Source organism: Candoia aspera, chromosome 10 (assembly GCF_035149785.1).
Source record: "Candoia aspera isolate rCanAsp1 chromosome 10, rCanAsp1.hap2, whole genome shotgun sequence".
NCBI classification, from domain to species: Eukaryota; Metazoa; Chordata; class Lepidosauria; order Squamata; family Boidae; genus Candoia; species Candoia aspera.
Window position 1 is genome coordinate 23,524,309 of NC_086162.1, and position 11,813 is coordinate 23,536,121.

At 53.4% G+C, this 11,813-nt stretch overlaps 1 protein-coding gene across 1 annotated transcript; it reads right to left on the reverse strand.

Moving 5' to 3' along the window:
- Positions 1 to 395: 395 nt before the first annotated feature.
- NOP53 (NOP53 ribosome biogenesis factor) lies at positions 396 to 11,217 on the reverse strand. The gene is made up of 13 exons (XM_063312585.1): positions 10,972 to 11,217; positions 9,420 to 9,484; positions 8,744 to 8,828; positions 7,759 to 7,961; positions 7,227 to 7,297; positions 7,052 to 7,147; positions 6,775 to 6,879; positions 5,593 to 5,793; positions 4,324 to 4,499; positions 4,137 to 4,203; positions 1,534 to 1,610; positions 1,115 to 1,171; positions 396 to 474 (listed from the first exon to the last, which is right to left on the reverse strand). The coding sequence occupies exons 1-13, from the start codon at positions 11,196 to 11,198 to the stop codon at positions 468 to 470; spliced, it is 1,437 nt and encodes a 478-aa protein (XP_063168655.1). The 5' UTR covers positions 11,199 to 11,217; the 3' UTR covers positions 396 to 467.
- Positions 11,218 to 11,813: the final 596 nt, after the last annotated feature.

An 11,813-nucleotide genomic window follows, 5' to 3' on the forward strand; every position in this document is an offset into this window, starting at 1 on the left:
GGACCAAACAGATTTTAAAGCAACTGCGAAGCTCTCTTTCCTACACCCAACCGGTTAGGGGCTGAGGGGCAGTATCTAAAGTAATCAAATGAATGCTAATCTGTGCGATTAAGACGGACGTAGGTCAGAACGTCCAACTGCAGATTTAAATGGCCGACTGGATCTGTTCTTGTGATGAAAAAAGGGGGGGGGGGCATGGATCCTCTGTTTGTGGTCACGAGTGCCAGAGCCACCTTCTCCCTCCTGGGGTTCCCCATACGTTGGGGATTACAACTCCCATCCTCTCCCGGGCAGAACCACTGACACCAGGTGAGAGTGGAGGAGGAGGGTATCTGGTAGGGGAAGGTGGTGAGAACCACCCAGAAAAGAGGAAGAACAAAGCAAAACAGACTGAGTTTGGTTGATGGGAGTTTTAATGAACCGGGAGGGCAGCGTGAGAGCTCTTGGGCAGCTCTATTCTCATGCTTCTATAATCTGCAGAGAAGAAAGGTGGGGGGGGGGAGAGAAAATAAGGATGAACGAGGCGTGCAATGATAAAAAACAAAACAAAAAAACAGGAGGTGCTGGAAGCTTGGACTTCACCACTCTCTCCCCAAAAATGAGAAGAACTGGAGAAAGAGGAACAAAAAAGGTCCAGGTCTTCACTGAACCAGGCCCCAACTGGACGGCAACATGTGCCAGGAACTCCTTGCCTCTTCTCTGGACCTGGCAAGCTTCTCTCCTGGTGCCCACCTTTCCCCAGTTAGATGGAACATCACTTCTTAGGCTGAAACTGGAGGGCCCAGGGCCATAACCCGCTTCAGATCTCAGGACAAGCCCCCCCCCCCCAACCAATAGGGGAAAACTTGGTTTTCAAAGACAACTTCAAATGTAAGGGGAACACAGGAGCCCTCCCCAAGTATTAGAATACAAAGCCCCTAAGTGTATGATGGCACTGCTGATGGGAACCATAAGCCATCCCAAGGGCACTAGCTTGGGAAGGGCTGCCCTACAGCACCCTCGAGCCCCCGCCCGCTCCAATCCGCCTGGACCTGCCAGCTGGTCTGACCACAGGGGCAGAGAGCGCCTGGGATGCTGCCAGCCCCTCCCAGCTCCAGGCAAGGCCGCCACGTACGTGATCTCCCGGAAGGCTCGCTTCTCCACATATTTCAGACGGTATTTCCTTTTGAACCTGGTAGGGAAGAAACAACGTGCTGGAGTCATGTGCTGCCAATGTACATCCCCCAACGGAGGAAGGAAATTAAGCTAGCCTGTCCATGCAACGTGCTGTCCTGAAACGAGCAAGCCACATTCTGGCTTAGAACAATCAGCAAACCAAATCCAGGCTAGCTTTAAAGGGGAGAGGCAAGCAGTGGGAAGTTTTCCGACTGACAGCAACTCCCACTTTGCCTTTGGATCTTGTCAGTCTATCCGAGTGTGGAAACCCTGGAATTATTCAGAACGGTGTTTCTCAACCTTAGCAACTTCAAGATGTGTGGACTTCTGGGGAGACCGTTCTACCGCTTCCCATCCCATTCTGCCCCAGTCACTCACTTGGCCCGCTCTCGGGGTTCAATAAGGTTGCGTTTCTGAAAGCTCTTGAACCGGTCCCTCAGGATGCTGCCTTCTGGCTGGGGAAGGAGGACAAAGAGCATCGTGAACCTGGGCTGCCCGACACCAGAATCAGCAAACGGTTAAGGAGTTGGAACTGGACAAGGGAGACCCAGTCAGTCAGTTTCCAAGTAACTATGGCCCAGTGTTCGCCCTTGTTACGGAGATCAACCAGGGAGGCCGCCATGCATGCCAGCTTGAATTCCCAGAGGGGAGAGAGGGAAGGAAGGAAGGAAATTCAGCTCACAGTATCCTCGTGGCTTCTTCTGTCGCCATGCAAACCTTTCTCGGCAAATACCCATTTTGTGCCACACAGGATCTCACTCAACACTTTTGCTGGCATTTGCAATGCCATCGATTTTGAATATTACCCACCAGACAGGCCAACTTCGGTCAGTCTCTGACTTGGCTGTGAGGAGGCTCCCCGGCCTCTCAAGAGAAAATGTTCAGGTGGAGAGAGAAGCAGAGAGGATGGAGGGGGTGGGATTGCTTCTGGAAGGGCGAAGCATCTGCCCCCTGCCCGAAATACACTCGCCATGCAGAAGTACCGCTCCAAGCCAATTGTCTTGATCCTCCCCACCCCGCCCAATTAAATCCATTTACATCAAGCGCATCCACTGTCTGGCCCACAATGGTCTACCAGAAACCCCAACCTCAGCACCACCAGCTTGGTGGTGATGCACAACCTGCAGGGCCCAAACCAGAGGTGGCCTCCAGCAACATATTTGATGGCAACTGCCCAAACCAGATGTGGTTTCCTGCCGTTCTGAGAAAGCTGAATGCTTTTCTGCAATCCCTACAGTAAGTTATTAAGAAAAGGCAACGCAAAAACCCCTGCAGAATTCTTCAACCAAGGGAATAACAGAAGAGACCACTTCCATCCATGGCCCCACACCCTGTGGTCCTTGCCCTCCCCACAGACGTGAACCAGCCCCCAGTTTCCTAAAGGTCGCCCTTTGGTGAACCAAAGCTTTTTCTCCCCACCAGGAAACGGACTTCCACAGTGTTTCTCTCGTAGCAGTGCACAAAGCCCTCGCTTGCTCCTTCACACTCACACCTCCAGCAGAGACTCTGCAGGTGACAAAAGTAGAGCTTTTCACACCACCTCAGCTCCTCACGTACACTCATTAGGTGACTTCCTGCTCTGCGGGACACAAATGGTTTTTCTGGATCTGCTGGGGCACAAGGCTAGGAAGCTGGGAGCGGAAAGCAATGGAGTACTGGGTTGTGCGAAAAGCCCACCTGCAAGCTGAGTGGGCTGCTAAGCTGAACGCTAAACAGCGGACAAGTTATGCTCCAAGCCAGTGTTTCTCAGCCTTAGCAACTTTAAGATGTGTGGACTTCAACTCCCAGAATTCCCCAGCCAGCATGGCTGGCTGAGGAATTCTGGGAGTTGAAGTCCACACATCTTAAAGTTGCTAAGGCTGAGAAACACTGCTCCAAGCTAACACACTGACTGTGGGTTTATTGAAAAAGACATGAGCCAAACAGAAACACATGGCCAGATGGCTCCTAAAGAACCAGTTTTGAGGGAGCAAAGGATGTGTTCCTCCCCAGATTACTTCCTGTAATGGGCAAGGCAATAACACCAAGGCTTTGCCCCAAACGTCTCACCGAAGACCAGAGCAGACGGTCCTCAGAAACAGGGTGCTAAAGACCTCCTTCAAGAGATCCCAACACCTTTAGGAAGCAAGGGCCAAGGAAAGGGTAGCATCTCTGGGGGAGGGGAAAAGAGAAAGGCGAGGCTTCAGAAACAATCTTCCGAATTGATCGGTGAGACTGCAATACCAGAAGATGCTAATTTAGCATTTCCTCCTCCTTGGAGGCTCTGGTATGTGGAAGAAGGGGACCTTCTGTGATGGAAAGTGAGGAGGAAGGCCTGGGTGGTGCCTCAGTTCCCTGATCCTTACCCACTCGGTAGGACCAGGGGGTCCCCTGGGGTCCTTCACATTCCCAGCAACAGCTGCTGCAAATTCTCCGAGCGCAAGGATGGGTCTCATCATCGGACACCACGAGAAGGAAGGAAGAACGCAGGACTCCTGGCTCTCCCCCACAGCACCTCCAGACCAGCTTTCTGCTACTGGGGGTGGAGAGACCTCCACACAGCGCCAGATCCCTCCCAAGGGCCCCCCCACCATTCCACCCACTGTCTCAAAAAGGCAATGTAGTTGGGCCGTTCCTCTTCTCAGCAAGCAGGAGACAAACCAATTAAAGCCTTTCTCCAACCAGCACCCTTGGGGTGGGTCACCCTTCCGTCCCCGCTCAGCAGCGGGGGGGGGGAGGGGGGGACAGCGTTCAAAGCATCTGGAGGGCACCCCTCTGGGGAAACGCTGATGTAATTCAAGAAGTGGCTGGAGCGGAAGCAGGGAAGAAACCGGAGGGCTGCTCCAAAAAGCGGCAGAGGGTTCACCCAGATGAGATTGCAGAAGGGCACGTGGCCTGGAGCAAACAGGAATACTGCTGTGCCTGAGGGGGAGAGGAAGCCCCCCAAGCAGGCCTCTTTGCCCAGCAGGCTTGCCAAAAAGCCAGAGAGGAGGGTACCGTACCTTCAGCGTCCTCAAGGACTCTGCCAGTTCGCTGCTCAGCTGCACATCCACGTCTGGCTCTTCGTACCTGCCACGAAGAGAAAAGGCCACGGCCTGCCTTAGAAATATGAGCCCAGCTTGTTTCTTCTCCCACCCTCTCCCCGCTTGGCTCGGCTCAGCCCAGCCCAGCCCAGCCCCCGGTTCTTACTTGAGCCTGCCCAGCCGCTTTGGCTTGACGGCCTCCAACTTCCGCTTGGCTTCCCGAATCTGCTTCCGGCGCTGCAGCTCAGCCTCCCGCTGTTTCAGCTGCAGCCGGATGGACCGCAGCTGAAAGAGCTCCTGATGCCGGTGTCGGGCTGCCTTCTCGGAGAGCTCTCGGGTTTTCTGTGCAGAAAGAAGTGACGGGAAAGGGAGGATGGGGCAGGGTCTCTGCGTGGTGCAACCTGGCTTTTCCTTGGCTGGCTGCAGCAGAGGGCAAATCCTCCCCAGCCCCTGCTGGCACGCCGGGTTGGTCTCAGTGGGTACCGCAGCCGTCCACGAGCTGGCATCTCGCTCTCTTCTGCAGAGCCCGCGCAGGGAGCAGATGGCAGGCGCACGGCTGGGCCAGATGGCCGGGCGCTTGTGAGCCACAACATTGTCAGCAGAGAGGCTAATCAAGCTCCTGTTGGCAGGCAGCCCAGAAGGCAGCCCCGAGCGTTGGCGGTGCTGCTTCGAGGACAGCGCGGGAAGCTGGGGGCTGCGTCAGGGCTTAAACAGGAATCCCTGCTGTGTCCCTCTCATGCACAGGGTAGGCCCAAAGAAAAGAGTGCTGTATTTTCCTCTTTTGGGTTGTGCCTCCCCCCAACTAAAAGAATAAGAATTCTGTGCCCAGATCACTCTTGTTGACAGCAAGAAAGAGCTCAATAATTACAAGCACCGTTAAGTCTGGCTAGTTCAGCAGACAGCGATACCCACTTCCTCCGCATTACTCATTCTGATCTTCTGAAGGTTAAAGGGAAGGGCCAAGCCAGAAACCTCCCCAAGCCCTCCACCCCCAGGACTGCAGAGATGGCCGCAACAACCAAGTTCCTTTGTGGCACCGACCTGTTTTCCAGCATTATCACTGCAGCCGTACCAGAGGCTCCCCAGTTGGATCTTTCCTTGGGGTGCCAGAAGCCACTTTGGACACCATTTTATCTTAAAAACATCCTATCTGCACATTGCACGAAGGGCAAGGAACTTGATTCTCTCCCGCGGTGGAAAGTGAAATATTTGGGTGAAGCAAATCAATCCCCATGGCCATTCTACCTTCTGCAGGCCTTGCAGGCTGTCACGGAAGCACGCTTTGGAGCCACTCAGCAAGGCGGGAATGCTACCTTCACTGGCAAACCTGGGTGGGCTGGGGACCAAGGGGACCGTGGTCTAACCCTGTTAGAGAATGAGGCTGTACAAAACAGATTTCCCTCCCGCAGAGTCTCCACAAGCTGGGCAAACCCACCAGCTGCTTGGCTGTTTTCTCTTTCTTTCGCTGTCGTTCTGTTTTCTTTTCTCTGACTGCCGTTGCTGTGAGAAGATGGGGGGCAGGGGCAGAGGCTGCCTCCAGATCCTCCTCCTGTGGCAACGACGGGCTGTCCTGCCCTTCCTCGCCCTCCGATTCCTCTTCCATGAGGCCCTCGCACTGCTCCTGAAACACTGTCTCCTGTAAGAGGGCGGAAGAGGAGAAGCTGAAAGGGAAGCGTCAGGGAGAGGCAGGCCCGTGCCCACTGTAGCCCAGGATGTCAGAGACTGGTCCCTTGGCATACAGCGTTCCCAACAGACTCCCCATTCCCACCTGACGGGCAGCTGCAAAAGCAGGAATCAGCCGTGTTGCAACCATGCCCGGGAGCCCAAGGCAGCCCCAGTTGTGGGCAAGTGACCTGCAGGTCCATCACGGCCCACGCAGCATGGCTTGCAAGGTTTACTCAGTTGGCAAAGGTCAAGGAAAAGCATCTTGGCACTTCCTTTTGCTCTTTGGTGATTTCCCTTCAAATACCACACTCAGGGGTTAAGCCTAGAATACTCTTTCTACATGCCAAAATTCAGGAAGGGGTTCAGTATAGGCCTACTTCTGAGAGAAGCAAGATACTGTTTGGGAACAGTCTAGCCCAGTATTTCTCGACCTCAGCCACTTTAAGCTGCGTGGACTTCAACTCCCAGAATTCCCCAGCCAGAGGTTGAGAAACACTGCTCAAGCTGCTAGAAGTCAGCAAGTACACCTATTCCTTCACGTAAACACAGCTCTCTGTTGAAGAGTGCACCACCCAGATGAGGAAAAAAGCTGGCAAACATCACTGAACTCAGGCTGTGGTTAGGAGAAAGCGCTCGTTTGAAAATTACCAACGGCCACTGCAGGAGGTTATGTTCTTCAACACACAGTCACTCCTTCTCTCTCTCCCACGTATAAATGGGCGCATGTTTCCACTGATGATGACATCTCTTTCATCCTCTCAAAAACAGGCCAATCCTGTCCCCGTTAGAATTGTGACCCCAACCCTGGGAAAGTACCCCCCCCATCAACACAATCTCCTCTATGAATGGCCCTGTTGCCATTCATCTGCGCCAAGAATTCTGCCCTGGCAGGCCAGCTTGTCCGCTCCTCGTTCAGGACTGGACTTCCTTGCATTTGGGCGTCAACCCCTACCTGGGTGGGGGCCTCGGCTGCCGTGGGAAAATTCAACTGCCGCTGCAGCTTCTCCTCTGCCTTCTGCCTCCCCAGCTCAGCTTCAAAGGCCTGGAGGAGCAATGCCTGGGGTGGGGTGGGGGAGGAAGCACAGACCCATTGAGCTCTTCGCACAGACCTCAGCAGACTTCCCACCTGGACCCTGCATGAAATCCACCCCAATGGATCACCCAGGACTCTCAAGTGCCACACAGGAGGGAAATAAACCCCACAGTCCCTCACCACCCCCCGCAAATACCTGGTGAGACTGGAAGCTGGGATTGTAGGATCCTCCTGGCGAGATGACCTCCATGGCTGGCAGCTCTGATGGGGCCTTCTTCAACCTGTCGGGACGCTGCGGAAAACACCAAGAAGTGAGACTCAGCCCGGAGGACCACTTCCCACCTCCACTCTGCCACAGGCCCAGCGCTGACCTTCACAGGCTGCTTCTTGGTCTGCTCCAGGAACCAGACGTCCTTCCCAGCCAGAGCTTTGTCAAGCGGGTCTGATGGGCAAGAAGAGAGAGCACCGAGATAACAACCGCAGCGGAGACCTGGAAAGAGGAGCTTCCCCTGAAAGGAGGCGCTTTATTCCGGCAAGCTGAGGTTAAGGGGCTATTATGTACTCATTCAGAGCCACTGAGGCAGGGCCAAACCTCCAACGGTAGAAGTGGACTGGGGACACCCATATCCTCAGGACGGGGAGGAGTGAATGTCCTGTGAAGTGGCCACAACGTCCTTCTTAAGCAACGAAACAGGAGGGGAACAACGAAACAGGAGCAAAAGAACAAGGCAGGAGGGAACACCCAGCACCACAGCGACAATTGGGGGAGTGGGCAGGGGGATCAGCTCTTTTTGCAGAGATCGCTGTCTTCCTGCAGTGGGTGGAGGCAGCAGAGCCGAGGTTAACTGTAACCATTAATGAATTATTATTAGGTCTGTGACGATAGACTGAGCGAACGCTTACTTGAACCTGACCAAATGTCATAGAACTCCCTGGAGGGATTGGTCCCACTGCCTGCTCCGGCTGCATCGGCTTTGGGGGGGTTTTGCAACCTCTGCTGGAGAAGCCGCTCTTTTCGGGGCACCACCCCTTTCTCTGCCAGCTTCTCCCAGAGTCGCTGCTTCTGCTTCAGCTTCCGGCCGTTGGGGACCTGATAGGCAAGGATGCTGAGGAGGGAGGAGGCAGGTTTTAGGTCAGACGGTCCCAGCCACAGCCTGGATACACACCTGTCCTGCTGTGGTTCAAAACAAGTTAAAATGGCATAGTTCACACCCACCCCTAAGCCATAAATCACAGTAAATAAACTCAGTTTATTTCTAGCAAGTAAACTGAAGTGGTTTCCTGGCGCGGGACCAAAGTCCTTTCCCTGCATCCCTAAGGGCAAATTTAGATATTCCTCTCTTTGAGTGTTTGTGGCTACATCTTCCATTTCAAGGGGGCAACAATGGGGCCATTTCTTCTGAAACCACTTCCGGAAGAGTCTCAGTTTTTGGAAGCAGGGAATAGAAGTACAGCACTCCAAAGATGACACCGGACAATGAAAAAGGATTCCACGAAAAGCTGGCAGAGCAAGTCATATTGGAGAAAGCCTGAGAACTGGGAAGCCCAGGAGGGAGAGGGGAAGAATCTTGGCCATCTTCTAACACAGCAAAAAAACAGGAAAGTAGAAGCAGAACGCTTCACAACATGACAAACGAAAGGAACCAGGTTACTGTTTGGTTGTTTTCTTCAGTTTTTAACTTTGGTAGCTGCCCTGAGTTGCTAAAGTTCCAAGATGGACAGCCCTACAAATCAATTAAAATAAGACTCCTGCCTCTGCCCTAAATTCTCCTTCCCCAAGTCAAACATTCTCGCCCCAAAGATGAGATACTAGGAGAACCTGGAAAGGAATGAAGGTGGTGGCTTCCTCACACCCACCTCACAATAAGAGACTGAGAAAAAGACTCACTTTTTGGGTGGAGGCACTTTGGAATCTGGCTGTAGGATCAAGTCAATCTTCAGAGGTCTCTCTTTGGCTGGCTTCTGATTCTGGCCTGGAAAAAGAACACACACGAGAACTGAGCCCAGGAGCATCAATCACACAAAGGGGGGTAACGACTGAGGTGAGGACTCAAGACGCTTGCAGTGAAACCACCTGATCAGATCCCTCTCCCATGCTGCCTTCTGCCTCTCTTGCCAACCACTCGATTTGCTAGTGGCACTAAAGCCAATCCACAAAGGGAGTTGTAGCCAAGAAAAGCATCCTGTACAGCAGGGTTCCTCAACCGTGGCAACTCTAAGCTGTGCAGATTTCAACTCCCAGAATTCCCCAGCCAGCAACACTTGCTGGGAATTGAAGTCCGCACTGCTTAGAGTTGCCAAGGTTGAGGAACCCTGCTGTACACCCTCTCTTTACTTTCCAAGTTGCTGGCTAAGGGAAGAACCAGAAAACACCACTGAGGGGAAGTGATCAGAATGGATCACTGATGATTTCAGGAAAACAGACCACAGGGATATTGGGACCCATCAAAATGGCTGCTCTGACTCTCAAGGCTAACTGACCTGTTCCCTCAATTTAGTTCCACCTTCTCATTTTTCAGGTATTCAGCTCCAGAAAGGTTCTGCTCTGTGTTGCAATCTCTCACCTTGCTGTTCGCTGCTGGTATCTAGGAAGAAAAGGCTTTCATCTGGCTTTTCTGACACTGGACCTCTGGGGAAAAAAGAAGATATAAAAGTAGTTTATGAGTTCTCACCAACAGCAAACACATTCCTGGGTTCTCAGTAATGGAAAATAGCCAGCCTCCTTCTCCCCAACTGTAACATTGGGGAATCTTCTTTGTGAAATGCCCTCCAGAGTACTTTCACAACAGTTACCCCCACAGTAACTCCACAACCGTTTTCATCAGCCACTTATCCTCTTCCTGCAATATGTCTCCTATATATCTTTTAAACAAACACATACACATCTTCTTGTCCTGCCTCCGTGTGCCTAGTCTTTACCTTCTATGCTGTCAGCCTGCTCTCTTCCAATTCCGTCTCTTGCTGGACACAAACTCGACTCTGTTAACATTCATTTAGCACTTTTACACCATTTTAAAGGACAGTCGTTAACTTTTTAACACATGCCCAAGGTTGCCACCAAACAGGGAAACATCATAGCCAAAAGAGAAAATAAGATTTCTCTAGAGATGCTCATCAAGCCATATGTTACATTCAGATTTGCAGTACTAGCCATTTCCATCAAGAGCCACCCAGATTTATATATTTGAGATGGGCGGCTATATAAATTGAATGAATGAGTAAATAATTAAGTCATGTATCCTGTCCTGAGCCCCACAGCCCAAACTGTACAAAATGCTGTAATAGAAATATAGCTATTAGTGCTCGCCTAACACAAACCTGACCTTGCATCGCACTGAGCGCAATGCCATTTACTCCATCACCGCAGTCCCGGGACTCATTCAAGTTAATTCGACTGAGCTTTTCTACCTAAATCCTCTCAGCTGAAAATTTAACTGAATTGGGTTATAGGCCTATAAGCCCATTCACCCCTCACCCTCCAGCTCAGGTCAGCAGCATCCCTGAGGGGTCTTTCCCATCACTCACTACTAGCAGTCCTTACATTCTTAAACGGCTTGACCCAATGGCCCCTTTCCCTGGCCTCGAATAATCTCTTACCCCCACAAAAAAACCCAGACTCGGTCGTTTTACACGAGCATCTCGGCAGCGGCAGTCCCAGACTCAATCCTCGACTCACAAGCAATTACAGGTTGCTCCATGTTCCCCAGGATGTGCCCAAATTACCCCCCTGGGGAGCATTTACCCCCCGTTTAAGAACCATCGCCTTACTCTAAAGGCATCGAGGTCAAAGCAGCGGCCCTTCGGGGGGCAAAGCGTGTGCTCCGCCGCCGACCCCTCCCCTCCCCTCCCTTGGGACCGACGGAGGGCGTCCTTCTGCGTCCCTCTGCCCAGGCCTTTGACATGGACCTGGGATCAGCCCCCCTTTGCTGCCACGGCCGCCAGGCGCCTTTGGGAAGCTCAGCAGCACAGCCTTGCGGCTGCTCCCCAGATGCTGGCACCCAGTGGTAGACTGCCGCCGAACCTGGAGGCGCCATTTCTCCGCTGCTTCCCGTTCGCCCCTTCCCCCGCTCCGGAAGCAGGCTCCCCCCGGCCTCGCTAGGCCCCGCCGGCCCTCACCCCAAGTGCCGCAGCTCGGAGGCTCGCTCCTCCAGCCAGTCCCCGAGCTCCCGGCCCAGCTTGGCCTCGGGGCCCCGCCAGCGCTTCCAGCCCTTCTTGCGGTTCCGGGCGCCCAGGCCGCCGGCCCGCCGCGAGGGGAGCCGGCCCGGGTCGCGCGAGCTGGCGCTGAAGCCCAGAAAAGACGAGGCGGCGGCGGCCGCCTGAGCAGCGGCGCCCGGCGACGCCATCTTGCGCCACGAGAGAGGGGATGAGAGAGAACCGGAAAGGGGAGGAAAGAGCGCCTCCCTCACGAAAAAGGAAGAGGGTAGGCAGCTTCCGGCGGCGGGTAGCGCCATTTGCGTGGAGGCGATGGGTGGTCTCCGCCCCACTGAGCCACAAAGACGCAAGGGAAAAAAGCATATTGCAGAATGTAAAAGCCGCTCCAAGCGGCAATCTTATACAAGAGGGGTGGAGTTCTCTTTCTTAAATCCATCCATTAGGTCAGTGTTTCTCAACCTCGGCTACTTTAAGATGTGTGGACTTCAACTCCCAGAATTCCCCAACCAGCATAGCTGGCTGGGGAATTCTGGGAGTTGAAGTCCACACTTCTTAAAGTTGCTAAGGTCGAGAAACCCTGGTCTAGAAGGATAGGCTCAGCAGGACTCCTGAGCAGAAGAGCACCAATGAGATGGACTGAGTGCGATGGAATGGGGTGGGCGGGCGAGAGAGAAACCTTCAGAATCTGGCCCTTGGTACAGAAGGCTGGAAAGTTGCAAGCGCCCAAGAAACTGTCCTCTTTGCTCCGGAAATGTTGGGTGCAGAGGGTCCCAAAACCCCGGATGTCCCTCTGCTCTCAGTTAATT